Genomic DNA, 21,532 nt, shown 5'->3' on the forward strand with positions numbered 1-21,532 from the left:
AATAAAATCGTTATTCCATGAGTATTGCTGAATATTATCCCTTATAAAATACATCTTTACCCACAATGCTTTAGTAGACAATTATACTTACAGGCCTATCATTATCAACAGCCTGTACTCTAATGATGTTCTCAAACAGTTGAACAGACTCTGTTGTAGAAACAGCGTAACCTCCTGTCGGCTCAACAAAAGATGGGGCTGTGTTTCTACTGACAGTCACTGTCACTACTGCTGTTGCACTCTTAGGACTGGCAGTTGTGTCTTTGGCAATTACGTTGAACTAAAAAAGGTATAATAGTATTTAGTATAAGAACTATATTTTGGAAATAAATTCAGATGCTTTTCAGCACAATAAAACATTTTTCATTAAATTGAATAATAATACTGTAAATTCAGAAATTATTGGGTGCATTTATTATTGCGATTTGGGAAAATCTGCATACAGATATATGCATCAGATATCAGAATGCGAGTTATCATTATTGCCATCCTCACCTAGTCGCATTATTCGCATCAATAAAAACCTTGCAATAATTTCTGAATTTACAGTAATACATAACTATTTTACAGAACCATATTTATGTCATGAATTAAGTTCTTATTATTTTTAAATTTCCAATTCATCAATTTACACAGAAAAAAAGAACTGTAAATTAAAAAAAAAAATCTCTCTATAAAAAAGGAAGATAAAAATGGAAGACATGCATAATATATAAGAATTTTTTATACTTTAACAAACTAGTTATTAACTTACAGAATAAGATGTTGGTTGAGGTGTGTTTGTATCCTCAGACATTCTCTTATTGATTGTGATGAGACCAGAGTATGGATCAAAAGTGAAGTAATCATTTGTTGGTATGTGTATATACTTACAGAATAAGATGTTGGTTGAGGTGTGTTTGTATCCTCAGACATTCTCTTATTGATTGTGATGAGACCAGAGTATGGATCAATGGTGAAGTAATCATTTGTTGGTTCAATGGAAAACACTTTGTCTTTTTCAGGAGACTGAAATGAACAACAAATATCAATTTAATATACAATTACGATATAAATATATAAACAAAAATCAATATCCTATTAGTCACACAGCTCTGAATAAACAACATCTTTCATGGTCTCCTGCTCACATTAAGTGTGAGAGGTTTTGGGTTTTGATCATCGACTGGGGCAAACCAAATACTACTTTTTTTTTACGTAAAATATTTTTAGCAACTATAATAAAATAAAAATTAATAAACAAAATATTAATAAACAAAATAATAAAAATCTCAATTCAATCCTACCACAATATGCTCATTTAACCTTTTGAGAGAGAAAAAAAAGAAGAACAAAAGTCTTCAAAAACCACTCATTTAGAGTAAAAAAATTTAAAACTCAAACTTACAGTTAAATCTCCGTCAGTAGCCTGGACAGTTACTACAGATGTTCCTATACCATCATAATCGTTTCTGAAGGCTGAATAAGATGTTGGTATGAATACTGGTCCATTCTGGTTCCTAATAACTGTGATCTGGACTGTAGCATAGGCTTTGTTATCAGGCTCTAAGGTGTCATAGGCTTCAACTAGCAGCTGTAATAGAGTTCAAATCCATAGAAAATACACATTTAGAGATTCAAGGTTGTTTAAGATAGCACACATCCCCTTCCCCAATCCTTTAATAACAGCGAGCACCAAGAAAAAACAGGAAATCTAAATCATTTAAAAATTTGACATATCTTAAAATTTTTGTGTTAAAAATACTTGATACATGAAGAAATTATTGTTACATTTTTCAAGGCACCATAAAATAGTTTCAAGACAGTCTAAATTTCTTGCATATGGTTAGCTTTTCAGCCTTTTATAAAGACATGTACACATGAACATTTATATTTTCTGACAATATACATACTGTGTATTCAATATCATTCGTGGAATACAAATTTTTGTGGATTTTGTTGGTATAGGTGAACCATGATTTTCGATAATCAATGAAGTATACATTTTCTATAGGCTTGTATGCAGATTTTGGCAAAACCATGAAATCAAATATCCTCAATAATAAAAATTTTCATCAATCCACGAAAATTGGTACCCATGAAAATATATGAATCAACGGTATATCTATCTACTTACAACATATATTGGGTTGGTATCTGGATTATCATATAGACTTTTCTTTAATGATATCTGCCCGCTAACTGTATTTAAACGGAAGTAGTCTGTACCAGGTTGGAAGCCTATCAAACCGTAACGTATCTGACCCTAAAATTAAATAAACAATAATTATTGTTAGATAGTTATTTACACTGTTTTGAAAGACACACTATATGGTTGGTAAGTGTAAATTTCATAAATTTCAATTTTTGTAGTATGGCTTTAACTGTGATACCCGAGAAATAAGCTTTCAAAGAGTAAATTTGAATATTATAGAATGTATTTATCTTTGTTCATCATCACATATAGACCTTATCGCTATTTGGAAATCTGTGCCGCTTGACCTGAGAATCTACGCCTCTTGAACTATTGACGTCATACAACAATCACTTTTCCATTGTGGCGTCAGATGTTTTCTTTTATGACGTCAAAATTTTACGGGAACCTTTGTGATGTCCAGTAATGGTGGACAAATAGCAATAAGGTGTATTGACTCATATCTACCAACATTTCAAAATCTCCATTGGGGGTTTAAGCGCAATATTGTCACAAGTGTTTTTAATCTACTTCTATATTGTTTGAATGAGTATGTATGTGCTTATATACCCTTTTAACTCATTTGAATGCGTTTTAAGGTGTTTAGTTTATATAATAAAGAATTTCAAAATTAAGGTCAACATCTCTTGTGGGGGATATCCCCCATATATCTGGATAGTTGGCAGGTCTGTTGACAGAAATTTCAAAATTAACAACGTGACTTGGACATATTTGTTATTGACATGTGCATGAATAGTTTTAAATAATATGAACCAAAGCAAAACAAATTTTTCAAATTAATAAAAACATCATATAAATGTCTGAATTTTTTTGTCTATTTCTTAGTTAACATAAGTAACCATATAAATTATTACACAAAAAAATACATACTACTACTAGAGGGATGTTTAACCACCTTGACTACCCATATGGGGTTTGTGCGGTCGGTTAAGCAAAATACATAGAATATAACTCAGGACCAGTCATAACGGAACAAATATTTATCCAATCACATCACAGAATTTATTTTCAAGTGATTTCTTACTTTTTAAATGTTAAAATCCAAGACTCACCACAATAATGAAATAAGTGAAATTATAATTTTTGCTCAAAATATTACATTTTAACATATATAAATCAAATAAACTGATCGCACACAAAAATTACCTGTATATCACTGTCAGTAGCTTGCACCGTTTCCACGGTTGCATTGACTGCATGGCTTATAAATATCTGTCTCTGGTAGTCAGACAAAGTAAAAGTAGGTGGTCCCTGTAGATGTGTAACGGTAATACGAACTGTAGCCTCAACAGTCTGTACAGGAAGTCTGTTGTCAGAGGCTTGTACTTTGAACTGAAATTGTAAATTGTTGATAATATTTCAAAGGGATTACCATAGTTACCAAACTTTTGAAGTAGTTTGTAGGGTCATGACCCAACATATTGGATTCAAATGTTCAGTCATAATTGACTGGTCCTTATATTGAGTACCTAATTATTCCAACAATCTGATAAGTTTTTTATTATTAAAAATTAATTCTTTTTTTCTGGTTTTTGTTATAGCAAACGAGACAAACATAAAAGAGGGTTTTGGATGGGGGGAGGGGTTCTTCATTTCTTAATTCTTCAACTTTTTAGACCATTTTTCTCTGTTCTTTGTATTTCAGCACCCTATTATCCTCTGTTCTTTATCTGTTTTGCCTATTTTTCTTTTTTTCTTGCCCTTCAAGTATTCTGCGCATTTTGCTAATAATTCTTTATTCTGTAAGAGCTTCATAAAATCAAAGTTTGTTTTGTATATGTTTTCCAGGTTTCATTCGTCCATGTTACTATAGAAATTAATTGATCAACATAATATTTACGTGTTATTAAGCAATTCTTGATTCAAATCTATTCATTAAAAGCTGTAGAAGATTTTGTTTCGACAAACCTTCACAATTTTAGAATTCATTTAGTCAATGTTTTGCTTAAAAGAAACCCCAACTGATAATACATCTGCACATGGTATGAAATAATTCTGTCAATTTGATCAAAATTCATGAAATATTTAGTCTCATTGATCTAAATTCGAGAAATATTTTGTCAAGTTGATCTAAATTCGTGAAATTTTCTGCAAAGTTGACCTAAACTCGTAGAAATATTTTGTCAAGTTGATCTTAATTCGTGAAATATTTTGTCACCTATCAAATTGATTTTAGTAGATCTTGCATTTAAAAGCCTTCCTATATGTAGAAAGTCCATACTTAATAGTAATTTCAAAATAAATTTACCTCAAATTGTGTTGGTGTTCCTGATATTTCTAATGATTTCACAAGGTATATTCCACCATTTGATTGGTGCACAAGGAAATATGATTTATCCTGCGCAGTTCCCATGCTTGTGAATGTCACTTTATCCTATGAATAAATTAAAAAAAAATTCTGTGATCACAGACTAGTCACCTTTAATACATGTGTGTTATATCTGAATTTTGGCACTTGAAATTAATTCAAGATGTGTTCTCAAAGAATATTAAGTTTTGTTAAAATCCAAGCATGATTTATTTTGTCGGCAATTTCATAAACGGTCAAAAAACCTATAAGTTTGGACACACAGAATCAATTTGGAATTAAGCGTTAAAAGATGTGTCTCAAAATTTGTGTTTTTGAACAAAAAGTAAGTTTATATCAAAAAATATTCTTTTTAGATTTACACACAATTCTGTGAATAGAAATGTAAACCTTTATGTCATATTCCATACAAATGACCTACCCCATCGGTATCAGGAGCTTGTAGTTGTATTACAGAGTCACCAACTTGATGATTTGCACGTAAAACTTTGGTGTACAAGGATGTGCTGAAGATTGGTCCTGATGGATTACGATCAACGTTAATAGTCAGGATACCAGTAGCTGGATTGTTAGGCCAGTCAGGATCTATAACTTCAACTTCAACCTTTAACATAGTTCAAAAAATTTCTTCAAATATTTGTTAAGAAGCATCAAAGATTACATAATTTTTCCTAGTAACAAGGTTTTAGAAAATATGATAAATTCGAGAATCAATTTCAAGAGAGTATTGAAGAAAGTCAATCACATTTTCATATTTCTTTACCATAGGTGATATGCACACAACAAAATTCAACAAAGCTTTCATTTTTTTGCACCACATAGAAGTGGTAACAGCTTTGAAATTTTCCAAATGAAATATTTACAAAATCAAAATGATAACTGAAACATTGCCATTTGGAATATCTGAAACTACAAATTTGAACCAACTGCACCTTGTACTGCATTCTCTGGAGGCCATCAGACAGAGGTCGGTTCCTGATCTGTATCTGGCCATTAGCTGAATTAATCTTGAAGAATGTCTGAGCTACAGGATCACCGATTATTCTATACTGCAATGGGTAGTTAGCCTAGAAAAACATAATATAAATTGATGTGTATTCATTATTTTTGAATTGCTTTATCAGAAGGTAATTTTGATTTCTACAAATTACATAGAGATTGTGTCAAGCTCTGATGTTTAAATATCTAAAAAGGAATTTTGATTATTTAATAATACATTTCTAATTATTTTTGTTTTCAATAATATGGATTATTAGTTATCCTTTGTCTGAAGGTACTGTTTCTGTACAAAATACATAGCTTTTGACAGTGTCAAGCTTTGATAAAATAAAAAAATATCTGTGCAAGGAAATACTGGTCATTATTTTATTTTATCATTTTTTATGTTTTGTTAACATAATTAAGACAAAAATGGATTTTATTTTGCATTTTTTCAAAAAGCAGTTAATGTAACTAAATACAAATACATTTGACAAAAAAAAAATCTTGTTATTGTGGATTTATTTATTTTCATGGGTATCAATTTTCCTGGATTGATGGAAATTTGTATTTTTTGTAAGTCTGCATAATTATGAGCCTATGAAAAGTTGATATATTTAAACATTTAAATTCATGGTTAAAGTTTACCCACAAAATCCACGAAAATTAATGAATCCACATTATAGGATTTTGATGAATCCACATTGTAGGATTTTGATGAATCCACATTATAGGATTTTGGTAAAGGATGTTGATCTCTGAGATGTCTTTTTGTGTTATTGAATTAACTTTAAAAAAAATCCTCAGTCTATTCATCTTAAAAAAAAAACCTTTACAATTTTAAATGCAATGGCGACAATACCATACTAACCGGTTTGTCCTGATCTCTCCCATTAACAGTAAAAATGGCTTGATCAACCTGGACACCTTCACTAATATTGACAGTAGCTGGTAGATTGGCAATTGTTGGTTTATTTATGTCTCTGGGTACATTAATGATGACCAGTTTGTTGTCTGTTCGTGGATTTGGTTTTCCATTATCTGTCACTTGTATTGTTACCTGTAATTGGTCAATTGTTCTATGAATTGTGTAGAAGATGAGTATCATTTTGTATTAGTATGCCCTGCTTTAAGAGCTTTGAGGTTACAATTTTTACTTAAATGTTATTGTTCATGGCAAAATAGTAGAAAACTTGTATTTCTTTTGCAAGCTAGCTCAAAGATTGCCAGTCAAGGTCGTTAAAAACTTCCATTTGTTGAAGATTGTAACCGAAAAGGCGAAAATTTCTAAATGTGGCATGAAAGCCAAGATCACAAATTATAATTGTATAACAGTCATTTCTGTTTTTCCTATGACTTTATTATGTTGTTCTCTGGTTACTGTCAATATTGTCACTATATATATATTATTTTATTCTGCTATAGCATTGTTTGCTTCAATAAATATTCACACATTCAGTCAATTCAAAATCAGATTTCTTTTTATAAAGACAAAAATTGTGTGATTTCAACAAATGATTGGATTTTCTTAATATTTGTAAACTGAATGTCTTAACTATTTAACAATCTGTTACATATAGTCACTGGGCATAGCTTTGTTTGTATCAATAACACCATGCTTCTGTAGAATCAAATACCATAGTAAATGAGTTAAATGTTATGCCCCTTTTCTATTAAATCAACATAAAACTCACCCTATATTCTGTAGTCTGATCTGGATCACCCTGTAGGCTTGTCTTCAGACTAAGTACACAGGTCTTAGGATCAACTTTAAAGTACTGCTGGGCTTTGGCATTTCCAAAAATTGAACATTCAAGATCAGTCTAAAAGATGAAAAGAAATTTTATCAAAGAATTATTATTTGACTAGTGTCACTGGTAGTGCCTGACCTACTAAAATGGATAGTAAATTCCTTTTTTAGCGTAACATGCACAATCTTGACTTACATAATTTGTGCCTGTTTGTTTAATTCAGGTCACTAATTTTATGAAAATAAGTAGTAAATGGGTCTTTTGGTGTTACACGGTTTATTTTTTTAATTTACAAGTTCACAATTTTAGAAGGGTTATTCATCTTTTTTGTTCAAATAAAAATGAAAAAGCAGACTTCTTTCCAAAATATTGAAAAGTTATATTTTTACACTTTACATAGAAAAAAAAATAAATGAAGTTAAAAAAAACAAACTTAAAATGTTTCACATCTTACTGTTACCCTAGATGTCTTAACGTTAATCCTAAGTGTGATAATGTTTCATTATCATAGTTAAAAGGTGAATGTTTACATGAAGACAAAATACATACACTATCTGGATCTGACACATTGTGTGTCATGGACCAGAAGTTTGGATCAGTGTCAGGTGGAAGAGTGATGGTCTCTTGGTCTGGTTGGAACTGTGGTCCATTTAAGTTTCTAGCTACACTAATGGCAACATTTGCTGTAGTCCTTAAGAGTGGTTTTTGGTTGTCATAGGCAACAACTTTCAGCTAAAAATATTTGTAAATATAAAACTTATATATTTCAGAAATTCAAAGTTATTTTCTTGTAATATCCATTAAACTTCAATACAATTTAATTAAGCAATAGGGACATGAAAGTCCTAACTTAGCCTAAATATTGTGCCAATACAAAAGTGAGTAACTGGATCCATTACTGTTATCATATACATGTAACTTCAAGTTAAGTGGGGTAAACAAAAAAAAAAAACAATTGACTTTTTTATAAATTCAATATGAGGATATCTTGGAAACAACTTCATATTTTGTGAAAATAGGTAATTTGATACTTTATATATCTACAAATAGTTTGTGTTTCTCAAATGTGTCAATTTTTCCTTAAAGCAAATATGCATAATATTTTCTCTCTTTTTTCAACATTTTTACGATTCTCAGTAATTTCTGCCTTTCTGTTTATATCAAAGATAGTTACCTCTTACTGTCATTGATTCTAACAACTATAAATATACCCAAAGATTCAGACTTAATGTCAGTTGAACGAACATGAGAAATTCCAACAAACAGTACTTACAATATAACTGAGAGATTTTGTAGCATCGTTACGTAGATCTTGGATGATCTTAACCTGCCCAGTGCTGCTGTTTACTCCAAAGAAGTATGGTGACAATAAATCTCCTGCAACTTCATATACAATGGAACCCTGTCAAAAAAAACAACATGTCTAGAAGAGTGCAGATGACAAATTTTAAATCTGTCTTAATTCCCATAGGGAATTTCAATAGAAATTAACTACAGTCAAACCAGCCTATAACAGTCACTTTCGGAAAAATATATGAGTTCAGTATCTAAGCCAAAATGAAAATCAGAACCTGTTTACATAGAGATCACTCAATAGGAAGTGAATTATTGATCATTATTGAATTCCTCGTGTTCCACTCCTTTCAGTTTCAATTAAAAACAGTATTATTTCTGCACAAATATTAACATATTTCGAATGATTTCTTCAAATTTACAACGGAGGAATTTTATTTTACAGCTCAAATAAAACGATAACTCTACCAATTCAATTAAACATACCAAAGTTGGAGTTCTAGATGCTTGGACTTGAACAACATCTTTTCCTACAGGATCGTCCTCTCTCAAGTTGGCTGTATATGATGGTATACTGAATCCTGGGTAATTCAACCGATTTACACCAATCTGGACAGTTGTTGTGGAAATTTTGGGATTAGGTTTTCCATTATCAGAGACACTTATCTGGCACTGAAATTCAGAAGAGGTGATAACATTGTAAAAAATATAGAAATGTTACAATACATACAAAAATTAAAAAAAAAAAAAAAAAAATGAACCAGATCAAAAACTAGAACACTGACATCAATCTCTAAAAGGATAATTTTCTACTATTTACATGTACCTGTTCTTTTTTTTTCAAAACTAAATTTCAAAAATGGCTTAAAAATATGAATTTACATATTAAAACTGAATACATAGATTTACTTGTTAACTACAAATGTAAGAGATAAAACATCACAAGTAAGAATATAATATGTTAATGAAAATGATATTGTTGAAAATAGAGTTATTGAAAATAACAAAGATCAGGTTAATTCAAACCTCTAAAAGTCTAAGCTAGGAAATGATTCATTTGGCTTTTACGTATAACATATATCTATTACTGCCTCTAGATTTCTGTTTGTCATTTGTGTCGTTGGGTTGCTGTAATGTTGACATGTACCCCACATCTCCTTTTAATCATAAAAAAGATGATCTTAAAAATTATTAAAAATTACTTACAGTAAAGCTAGTATCAGATGTAGTCCTAAGATCTTTACCCAGATATAGATCACCAGTACTTGGTATAATATAGAATACATCTTGACATCTATTGGTACCAGTTATCGTGAATACCAGGTTGTCCTGCAATATAAAGGTACCAGATATTCATTTACAATGGAAATGAAAGTTTATAAAGATAAGCTATTCATTATGTAACCTAAGCAATATAGCTAAAAGAATGTGAAATTACTCAAGTTAATTCTTTCCTTTCTATAACAGAAACAAACAAATACTGTGGATTCATTTATTTTCGTGGGTACCAATTTTCGTGGATTGAAGAAAACTTGCATTTTCGTGGATATTTAATTTCGTGGTTTCGGCAAAGTCTGCATATTTCATTTAGGAAATTTGTAATTCGTTGAACATTTAATTTCGTGGTTCACCTGTACCCACGAAATCCACGAAAATTGGTATCCAACGAATATTAATGAATCCACAGTATATCATTGATTGATTAATTGTTGCTGTTTAAAGCCAATTTGAGCACTCTTGGCTATATTGTGGTGGGCAGTTACTGGTGGAGGAAGCCGTAGTGCCCAAGACAAACCCCAACCATAATATAAAGAGAATCTAATGTTTCAAAGGACAAGGTAGATTTTAGGGCTTATTTGACCCTGTAAATTCACCAAAAATAAAGGATTGCCTGATGTCATTACTTCTCAAATTTTTAAAGCATCTGACTTAAAGCTTTTACCAAAATGTGACTACTGGCCAGGCTGTGATGACACAATTTGACTGTGACATCTTTATAGTGCCGTCATAAACAAGATTTAATACACTTACCCCGTCTTTATCTGTTGCATTCAGTTTGACAACCTTGTAACCAAGATTTTCATCGTCGTCTACAGAAACAGTTACAGTTGGTGGAGAAATTACAGGTGGGTTATCATTCCTGCTCACTGTGATTGGAATGTTTGTTTCACTGTAAATTTCTGGAGTGTATCTGTCGAAAGCTCTTACCGTAAGCTGTAGGAAAGAAATTGAAAAAATTTACACATATTTAAAGATTACAGTTTAATTTTATTTAGAAATGGTGCATAATACCGACAGTGCAGGGGTTCATACACCTCAATCAGAAAAACTGAGTCTTATTTGTTATCACAAGGGTTTCCTATGATTTGTCCCAAAAATAGTGCACCACACTGTAAAAAACTCTTTTTTAATTTGCATTTATTGTTCAAAAGAAATGCACTACAAATTGACCAGGCCATCTATTGAATTTTATTCATATTTCACTTACAGTATATGTTATGGAATTATCAGTTTACAGGTTATTTGTACAATGATCATGTGACTTACAGTATATGTTAAGGAATTATCAGTTGTCAGGTTATTTTGTACATTGATCATGTGACTTACAGTATATGTTAAGGAAATATCCAGTCAGGTTATTTTGTACAGTGATCATGTGACTTACAGTATATGTTAAGGAATTATCAGTTGTCAGGCTATTTTGTACATTGATCATGTGACTTACAGTATATGTTAAGGAATTATCAGTTGTCAGGTTATTTTGTACATTGATCATGTGACTTACAGTATATGTTAAGGAATCATCTGGTGTCATGTTATTTCATACAATGATCATGTGACTTACAGAATATATGCTAAGGAATCATCTGTTGTCAGGTTACTTTAAACAAGGATCATGTGACTTACAGTTTCGTTAAGGAATCATCAGTTGTCAAGTTATTTTGTACATTGATCATGTGACTTATATTTTATGTTAATGAATCATCCCTTGGCAGGTTATTTCATACAATGATCATGTGACTTACAGTATATGTTAAGGAATCATCCGTTGTCAAGTTATTTCGAACAGTGATCAGTCCTGTGTTTTCATCTATCTTAAAATAGTATGGTGCTGGTGGCTTTCCAACGATAACATAAGTAATATTGGCATTTGGTGCAGAAGATGGAGGATTAGCTGCAACTGTGACCTGTGGGGTTCCAATGGGAGTATCTTCTCTAAGACTGATGGAGTAAGGTCCTCCAAAGGTTGGTGGAGGCACACGTGTGATGGAGAAGGTTACAGTTGTGTCTGTATGTTTAGATGGATTACCAGAGTCAGTAGCTCTTACAGTCATCTGAAATATATTTATACAAATAGTGTACTATCAAATTTAGCAGACGTTAAGTTAATACATGAATCCTATCAAAAAATACCTTCCTGTAAAATCAAAGAATACCAATTAGAACTTGCACCATGAAAATGCTATATGTTCCATTAACACTTTGTATGAACTATAATGTAAACTTGTTTGTGAAGATGGCAGATTTACTCCATGGAATGTCCAACAAGGCATGCAGTTAGATTTCTCTTTTAAATTATTTCAAATTTTGTCATTTTAGTGTATTTTACAACTTACTAACAATATTTAAAAAAAAATAATTCAAGTTTAACATGTGACAAAATTGTGTTTGAAGTACCTACCGTAAATGACTGTTCTGTGCTATCTGTCAATGGTTTCTTTGGATAAATAACTCCTGTCTTTTCATCAATGTAGAAATAACCAAATGATGCTCCATTGTTGTTGTCAGAAATTATCTGGTATGTTACTGCATCCTAAAGAAATAATCAAAATCAAAGTTAAGCAAAAAAGTTGTCAATGTCTTAAGAATATGGGATAAATGAAAAAAAAAACACTTTGTCAATTTTTTGGGTCCCAAGCACTTTTCTGGATTAAAAATCCTCTAGAACCCTCAAACCTAACATTTGAAAGCCAGGGATGTATAAATATGTAGTAACATTTTGAGTAATATGACCAAAAGGACCTAAACAGTACAAGAAATTTTCAATTTAAATTAAGTATTTACAATAAACTGATGCACAATATTCCTTTTATAAAACACAAATTGAAATAAATCAGCAAATAATATGTATTTTCTTTTTATATCTTTTGTATGAGCAACAAGATTAGATTCATATTATCATGGATAATGATGTCCAGATATAGTAGTTTTATCACATTTGAAGTGAATCCTTTGAAATTTTCATCGGCTTTTTAATTTATTGTCATGTGGACTTAAAGACCAAACAGCCTATTCAGTTCTACCAGTGATTTTTCCTTAAAATTTTGTGTGAAGGTATTTCATGATTTGAGGAACAAAATATGATAAAAAAAATTGGGGGTCACCGACTTAGTTTTGTCACTATAGCAACCTCAGTTTCGTGTTTTCCCGAATATTAACATGATATTTGCTTGTTATTTAAACTCTAAAAAAATCCCATTATATCAAACCTACAAGCATAATTCTTGTTTCATGTTAAACAGTAGATTTGTGTCTATCAAATACAGGTTCAAGAGTTTAAGACTCTTATTGTTTTGATCTTAACAAATATGATTTATTTCATTCCCGCCAAAAATAAAACGCAAGAATGAAAAACGTTTCAAGTATTAAAAAATATCTTCCAGTGATTTTTTCATAAAAATTTCAAGAAGGAAAGTGCCATGTGTACTCTTCAAAATAAAGCAAAAAAATGTATATGTCACCGACCTTTCAAAAAAGTTATGATTAATTTTCATGTTTTTTTCTCGTTCGTTTTGAAGAAAAGAGTTGTCTTTCTTCAGAACATTGAATCTGACGTCATAGTACAAGTTTTCCTTGCTGGCGCACTATTTGAAAAAAAAATTGCAAATTGGACGTTTGAAACCCACATTTAAATTTTCAAGAATCAAAAATAACAACTATATTAACCTACTTTATTATCCGGTAATACAAGAGATCACGTGTATGTATCAGTATCAGATCTCATGATGTTGTTGCCGCACAAAATTAACCTTCAGAAACACCATCCGTTAGAATGAAAAATTGTTCGAAATAACCTTTTACGACGCTTTGGAAAGGAAAGTCTGTTTTTGTCCTCTCCCTCTCAATAGCAAAATCATTGAAAACAAAAAGAGAAATGAAAGTTGACACTGCTTAACTTACAAACTATTTGACTATATTAAACTAGATGTGTGGGGTTTTTTGTCGCGTCAATTTCAGAACTTTGCCCTAGCGCACTCTTTCGCTACTGTTGACAGACGGACACACATTAGCACGGACGGACTTTATACCATTATGTGTTCCGACTAAGACGAACGTATACAAATTATTCCATCTAGATTGTGGATTCATTATTTCTGAATATTTATAATATAAGAAGATCAAAATTATAGGTATAATATATGAATTAAAGTTTTTGATCCTAACACGTTTTACATACCGGTGTTTTACATCCATTTAACCTATCATAAAATACGATCCCCGTTATTACAACCTCACGTGTTTTGAATAGTTTTGACAGTAAATACAAAATACAAATAAGTTTTTAATGCAAAAATTGATTTAGAATCTAAGAAATAATTTTCCGTTGAAAACTATAAAGTATTTCTCAAAACAGGATGAAATATTATGAATCTAATTATAAATAGCTCATTTTGGAAATTAAAACAAAGACAAGGTATGTATAGATAGCCGGCATGGAAAATCGAAATTTGTATTCAATCTTTCCGGTCATTGTAGCTTTTTGAAAGTGAGAAATATTATGTTGGATCTTATTCTTGAAGCAATTGTTTTTGTCATAAGTTAAATTTACAACAAGTTTAGTTTTTAAAACCGTAAATTTTGATTTCAATTCACATTCACTGAGTATATTAATTTCTTATATTTTTTGCCTTAAGCTTCTGTGAGATCAGGCGAAATCTTTATCATTTCTCCTTGAGACAATTTGAAATGAAACAAATGACAAAAGACAATGAACCTGTATCATTTTTATTTTTACTATAAGATTTTGTCAATTAAGCAGTATAGATAAAATTTAACTTCATTGCAAGATCACCATTATTTTACGAGAATCTTAAAGAAATAAGTTAATCTCAACATGCATACGTTGCCAGTATATCGAAACTTTTAGAAAGTATTGTATATCGGCCTAACCTTCTGAAAACTCAATTTTGAAAATCACATATTAAGTTAAAATTCTAAGCGTAAGTCATATAAATTTACCAGTGTAAAGTTACACGGGCGTACGAGTTTTGCGCCGATTTAAAAAAAGTTTCGATCTTTAATTTGCTCCGATTTGATTCTTTCATTAGCGCCTATCTTATTTTTTTTATCACTAGCCCCGATACTATATTTGCTATACGAGTAAATACATGTACATGTAGTAAACCTAGATTGTATATTGCATGGTAATATATGGATATAAACCGTGTTCCCTTATGTTTAAGATCATTTTGGTCATATTGTTCGAGAACTTCGTTTTGACACGAGAAAGAAAAGATGGACTTCGTTGTTGGCAAGTACAACAAGCATAGAAAAGATGAAATAACAAGAAAGGAATATATCAGATGTGTGGCATGTAAATTCTCGACAAGATAATAATTCATTGTACTAGTATTACATTTTTATGGATTTTATTGTGGTGCTTTGAAATGTTGTAAATAGAATTTTACTCCGTGGTTTTAGTAGATGTAAACAGAGTCCACAAATATCTTTTAAATTGACTTATCCTGCTCGAAATTCTACTCCCACCTCCCCTTTGTGAGCAGGGGACAACAGTTATATACATGTTGTAAATGACAATTCATAACATATGTACAACTGGCTGACGGAAGAGGTTTATATGATAAATAAAACAATAACTTTCACCTATAATTTACCTGTACACAATCGGCGCAAATGAAAGACAAAATCGGCGCAAGTGAAAGAAAAAAAGTGAAATGCAGATCGGCGCAAATGCGAAAAGCCGAGTTCAAAATTTATATTTTTATTATTATTTTTATTAGAATGGAGGTTACAGATAGTGTAGTATCTTTTGTGTCCATTTGTGTTTAATTTCCACTAGGTATCAGCGCGACGCTTAATTCCACTTTTCTTGGAAGACGTAGTTAAAAGCGTACACCATGTTGGAATCCGTGAAAACGCGAAATAGGACGTTATAATTTGACGTTTTTTTCATGGCTAGAAACAACGTCATAGAGCTTTTATGTCACTACCAAGTTGCGTTAGTTGATGCGCATCAACAATAGGCTGTTTGGTCTTTAACCTGAGACCTTTAACATTCACAAAAAAAAGTTGTGGATTTCAAGTAAATTTTAACATACCCCATCACCATCTATGGCTGTGATGTTTATAACTTCTGTGCCCATTGGATGTAATTCTGACACTGCTTTGGAGTATGGTAGTCCAATAAATGCTGGCGAGTTAACATTACGTTGAACTGTGACCTCAACATTAGCTGTTCCCTTTATGTCTGGTGAAGAACTGTCGTAAGCTACGACTTTAAGCTAAAACAGACATAAGATTAAAGGTAATCTACCAATGTGTTTGAATATTCTAAAGTATAATCTGATTTGAAATTGGAATATTTTCTTGAAAAATTAAATGAAAATTTCAGTGATGAGAGAAACAAAGATAAGTAGGATGGTCTGGATCGGGGGTCCTTCATTTCTGTATTCTTTAATTTTGTAGGTTATTTTTTTCTATTCTTTATATTTGTTGTCCATCTGCACTTTTTGCCCATTATTTTCTATTCAGTAAACCCCATCAAGATCTTCAAGAAGGCATACTGATTTTAAAAGTAGCATTACTTTAATGTAGTGTAAATCATGTATTCTTTTCACATAAATTGACAATTTTGGGAAAAACCTTTTTGAAAAACTGGGAAACTAACACACAGGATAATTTCTTCCTTCCATTGTTCGTTTAGATTTGTCCTTGACCTTATTATTTGTTGTTAATACAAATTCTGATTATTTACAGAAGACAAACTGAGCTCCTGCAGTAAAGGTTAATGATTTTTATTTTCAAATTAAGATCTTAGCCTCTTGTAATATAGATGACTTAAAAAGAAAGAGATGAAATATGAACTTACAATGTATAAGGTCTGTGCTTTAGCATCATTTTTCAGATTTTGTACAACACTAATCTGTCCTGTTGTAGAATTAACTGAGAAGAAACTTGGTGCTGGGTAGATACCATCTACTTCATACATCATTTGACCCTGTAAAAATATGCTATGTGAGTAAACCTAATTACAATATGCAAACAAAATCTCAAAATTAAAGGATACTTTGAAAAGACATGGCACAGAAAATGAATGAATTTGCAAATATGTGTTCCCTCTAAAATTTGTTGACAAAATTGATTAAAACTGACATCTATTCAAAATATACATGAACAATATATATTTTAACTACTGTAAATTCATTATTTATTGTGTTTAATAAAATTGAAAATCTTCAGCAATTGTCATTATTCGTCAGTAATCAATGACATTGTACTTGTTGTAGCAAAATATTTCTTCCATATCTGTTATAGTAAAATATTACAAGCATAAATTATTAACACAGAGATGTTGTGAACATGCCTGTTTAACCTAATCACAAACTTTAACAATTGATGATTCTGCTGATTGCGATGAAGCCAGAAACAGCATGGATAAATATACCTTGTATTAGGCAAGACAAAACTTTAACAGAAGAGTTCAACTATTGTGATGTTCATCCTACCATAATTATTCATATAAATATCTAAGTTGACAGCAATAAATGAAATATTTCCTTACTCGAATATCGTTATCACTGGCTGTAACAGTAACAATGACGTTCCCAACTGGTTCTGTTTCCACAATGTTTGCTGTGTATTTCTGAGTAGGAAAGCTAGGTATATCTTCATCACGGTCAACAGTAACAGTCACAGTGGCTATGTCAGACTTCTCTGGATTTTTCTGATCCCTGGCTGATACTTGGAACTAATAAAAATACATATATTATTACATATTTTACATAAAGTACTTCCCGAAGGATTAAGTTAATTGATTTTCAATGCATACAGTTAAGAGAAATGTGACCTTGGAAGTGAGATGACCATTGAAATGAGGTTTAAAATGCATAGGTATTACTAAACAGGACAAGAAGAGGGTTGACCTGACAAGGCAGGTTTTTGAATATTATAGCAATGACCCTTAGGTGTAATACCACCAAATCATAGTACGTCACATTCGGTTGCATACGAAAAAGGGTAGAAAAAAAATATTCCCTTGAATTTGACAGTTGTAGGAAATTAATCCTACAATTCATTGCAGTAAAAAATTTCTGAGTCATAAACATATATCTTGGGTGTTTCAAAGCACCCTTATTTTTATTTGGTGTTTCTAATATTTTGGAAACTTGAGGTTACATGGTTACTAAAGCTTGTACACAGGAAAAAAAGGAGTGAAAATTTGATTGGTAAACTTCCAGTGATGGTTATTTTCTTATATACAATGAAATGTTATGTGAAATTTTGTCTATAGTAATGGACAGGATAAAATGGTGGTATTACACCTTTATAGCAATTTTGACTGTAGTTCTCAATTCGTTCTCATCTGAGGTCATTAAAACTCTATTCAAGATAAATTTGTGAAGTTGCTTGAAAATTCTGTTTAATTTCTTAAAAATATTCTCTGATCAATAAATGTAAAAATTCATATAAAATTGAAATTAGAAAAATTTAAAACTGATAACATTGAAGTAATGATATACTTGTGCACTTACTGAAAATGTTTTTTGGTTTGTGGTGGCCAGGTCTTTGATTAAAGTCAGCTGTCCTGTTACAGGATTCAAATAGAAAAAGTCAAGTGGTCCATTTACTATTTCATATACCAATGTATCCTGAAAAAGAAACAAAAAGTATAATGCTGATTAATATGGAAATTTATATCAAATCAAAATTATACCTCTTAAACCCTGAAAATTATTTTTAATACAAAAAATAATAATAATGACAAAAAATATCAATATATTTGATAAAAATTCAATTCAATACATAAAAAGTGAAATAGGGAATACAAAAAACATAAAAAGGAAAATAGCGAATACAAAAAATATAAAAAGGAAAATAGGGAATACAAAAAATATAAAAAGGAAAATAGGGAATACAAAAAACATAAAAAGGAAAATAGGGAATACAAAAAATATAAAAAGGAAAATAGGGAATACAAAAAACATAAAAAGGAAAATAGGGAATACAAAAAATATAAAAAGGAAAATAGGGAATACAAAAAATATAAAAAGGAAAATGGGGAATACAAAAAATATAAAAAGGAAATGGGGGAATACAAAAAACATAAAAAGGAAAATAGGGAATACAAAAAATATAAAAAGGAAAATAGGGAATACAAAAAACATAAAAAGGAAAAGAAAATGGGGAATACAAAAAATATAAAAAGGAAAATAGGGAACACAAAAAATATAAAAAGGAAAATAGGGAATACAAAAAATATAAAAAGGAAAATAGGGAATACAAAAAATATAAAAAGGAAAATAGGGAATACAAAAAACATAAAAAGGAAAATAGGGAATACAAAAAACATAAAAAGGAAAATAGGGAATACAAAAAATATAAAAAGGAAAATAAAAAGGAAAATAGGGAATACAAAAAACTTAAAAAGGAAAATAGGGAATACAAAAAATATAAAAAGGAAAATGGGGAATACAAAAAATATAAAAAGGAAAATAGGGAATACAAAAAATATAAAAAGGAAAATGGGGAATACAAAAAATATAAAAAGGAAAATAGGGAATACAAAAAATATAAAAAGGAAAATGGGGAATACAAAAAACTTAAAAAGGAAAATAGGGAATACAAAAAATATAAAAAGGAAAATAGGGAATACAAAAAATATAAAAAGGAAAATGGGGAATACAAAAAACTTAAAAAGGAAAATAGGAAATACAAAAAATATAAAAAGGAAAATGGGGAATACAAAAAATATAAAAAGGAAAATAGGGAATACAAAAAACATAAAAAGGAAAATAGGGAATACAAAAAATATTGAAGATAAAAATACAGACTGCCGCAAAAGGGCTCAAGAAAATTTTGTAACAGTGGTTTTTCTTGTTCATACGAAAAGCAATTTATCTGAAGAGTCAGGAGTTGGTGTGGTGTGTTGTACTAACATATTTCTTTTGAAATTTCTGCAATACCTACCCCATCACCATCAGTGGCTGTAACTGGCGTTCCAACATGTTGAGCCACCTTGTACTGGTCAGTGATCGGGAAATTGTAGACAGGTGGGATGAAGTCTGGAGCATTGAGATTACGTGTCATATTTATAGTCAGCACAGATTCAGTTGTCATCTGTGGGATTTCTGAGTCATATACTACTATCCTTAGCTGTAATGAAAAAGAAGGTTTAATTTATACCAAATGCATGTATATATATAAAAAAAAAACCTTACCATGATAGTATATACAGTCAAACCTGCATTAACAGTTACCTCGTTTCAGTGGTCACCTGCCTCTAACAGTCACATTCAGACCCTCCTTAACGCTTTCTCTATATAATTAAACTCTTTTCAAAACTGTCCAATGCAGTAATCGGTCACCTAAATTTTCGTACGAAATTGTCATTTCAACTTTAAACAACAGCCATGTTTATGTTTTTTTTTTTCGCAACTAAAATATAATCATGATGAAGAATACATGTGTTTAGTATTGATGTCAAAGTGCGTATCGGAACTCGTTTGCAACCGAGATAGCGCAATAGGAGGTGATTTTATGAATTTCTCGTGTTCCACTCTTTTCTGTTTCAATTAAAAACCGTATCACCGACTTATTTCTCCACAATATTAACTATTTCCAATGTTTTCTTCAAATTTAGAGCGCTGGAATCTGCCATTCAGTATCTGTATCTGTATAAGGAATTCCCTCCTTCAAAGGAGCACTTCTTTTCAGAATCTGTATTTTTAATTTGGCTGCCCAAACGAATGATAATTCTACCAAATGAAAACACCCCGCACAAATGATAATTCTACCAAATGAAAACACAACAATTAGCCCCAGTCCCGGCCATGTGGGATGTCAGAATTGGAATTTTTATCGGAACCTCAGTTTAAAGGTCACCTCTCTTGAGAGGTCATTTTTTATACTTCTCATGTATGACTGCTTAATACAGGTTTGACTGTATATATATATCTTTTTTTTTAATAGGATAAAGCACAAAATTACCTGTATAAATCAGTGAGCTTTTTAACGCACAAAGAAATCATTGGTTTATAACAATTTGTAAAAGGACTGACAGAGAAAGGCCTTTTGTTGAACCAAAATATCTGTCAATACGATTTCATTTCATCTTGCTCATTTATTTTTTTTTTATCTTTTATCAGTTAAGTCTTGCACAGATTTTTTTTATAATATTTGCTTGTTTGTTTGTGCTGTGGCGTCGTTTGACTATCCAATTAAAGTAAATCTATTCTACTATTGAATCTTAGCAGTTCTCACTGAATATTTGGGTTTATTAATTTCACTATGTTGTATAGGAATCTATCACTAGGTGAAATGTAATTCTTTGAAAATGTGAATTTAGAATTTCTAAATAAATTATAATAGGTTACTTTTCAGCCCCAAAAAAGGATGATAGCGTTGTAATAAAATCTCTTAGTAAAGTAGTCTTAAAAGGCCACATTGATAAAAAAAAAAAGGCCTAATTTTTGGCAGTTTTGACTAAAATTGGTCCTGAAAATGAAATACCCATTTTATGCCTCTCTCCACATGAGAACTCCTAAATTCTATGTATTTCTTCAACTGCTGTGTGTTATCAGAAAAAAATCAGTCTTTACCATCACAATTTCATGTTATATACCATGTAATTTTAGGGCAACCCCTTATTTATTAGTCTGAATTTTCATACATTTATTAAATTCTGCAATATACAGATGGAAATACACCAATCTAATTTCATACATAGACAAACATTAAAAAAAAGATAATAAATCAGTTAGCTATGAA

General features: G+C 30.7%; 1 protein-coding gene across 1 annotated transcript in view; it reads right to left on the minus strand.

Moving 5' to 3' along the window:
• Positions 1-21,532, minus strand: part of LOC127708407 (uncharacterized) — a 199,676-nt gene that overhangs the window by 18,858 nt on the left and 159,286 nt on the right. Inside the window, exons 136-157 of the mRNA XM_052213279.1 lie at positions 19,733-19,918; positions 18,298-18,414; positions 17,328-17,513; positions 16,635-16,763; positions 15,865-16,047; positions 12,207-12,338; positions 11,551-11,859; positions 10,556-10,738; positions 9,731-9,853; positions 9,011-9,196; positions 8,505-8,633; positions 7,781-7,963; positions 7,175-7,303; positions 6,352-6,540; positions 5,435-5,569; positions 4,924-5,106; positions 4,443-4,568; positions 3,341-3,526; positions 2,117-2,245; positions 1,388-1,573; positions 874-1,008; positions 92-280 (exon numbers count right to left, since the gene is read on the minus strand). Of these exons, the coding sequence (XP_052069239.1) occupies positions 92-280; positions 874-1,008; positions 1,388-1,573; positions 2,117-2,245; positions 3,341-3,526; positions 4,443-4,568; positions 4,924-5,106; positions 5,435-5,569; positions 6,352-6,540; positions 7,175-7,303; positions 7,781-7,963; positions 8,505-8,633; positions 9,011-9,196; positions 9,731-9,853; positions 10,556-10,738; positions 11,551-11,859; positions 12,207-12,338; positions 15,865-16,047; positions 16,635-16,763; positions 17,328-17,513; positions 18,298-18,414; positions 19,733-19,918 (3,633 nt within the window). The remainder of the gene's footprint in view (positions 1-91; positions 281-873; positions 1,009-1,387; positions 1,574-2,116; positions 2,246-3,340; positions 3,527-4,442; positions 4,569-4,923; positions 5,107-5,434; positions 5,570-6,351; positions 6,541-7,174; positions 7,304-7,780; positions 7,964-8,504; positions 8,634-9,010; positions 9,197-9,730; positions 9,854-10,555; positions 10,739-11,550; positions 11,860-12,206; positions 12,339-15,864; positions 16,048-16,634; positions 16,764-17,327; positions 17,514-18,297; positions 18,415-19,732; positions 19,919-21,532) is intronic.

This window comes from Mytilus californianus, unplaced genomic scaffold (genome assembly GCF_021869535.1).
Source record: "Mytilus californianus isolate M0D057914Y unplaced genomic scaffold, xbMytCali1.0.p SCAF_7, whole genome shotgun sequence".
In the NCBI taxonomy this organism is placed as follows: Eukaryota; Metazoa; Mollusca; class Bivalvia; order Mytilida; family Mytilidae; genus Mytilus; species Mytilus californianus.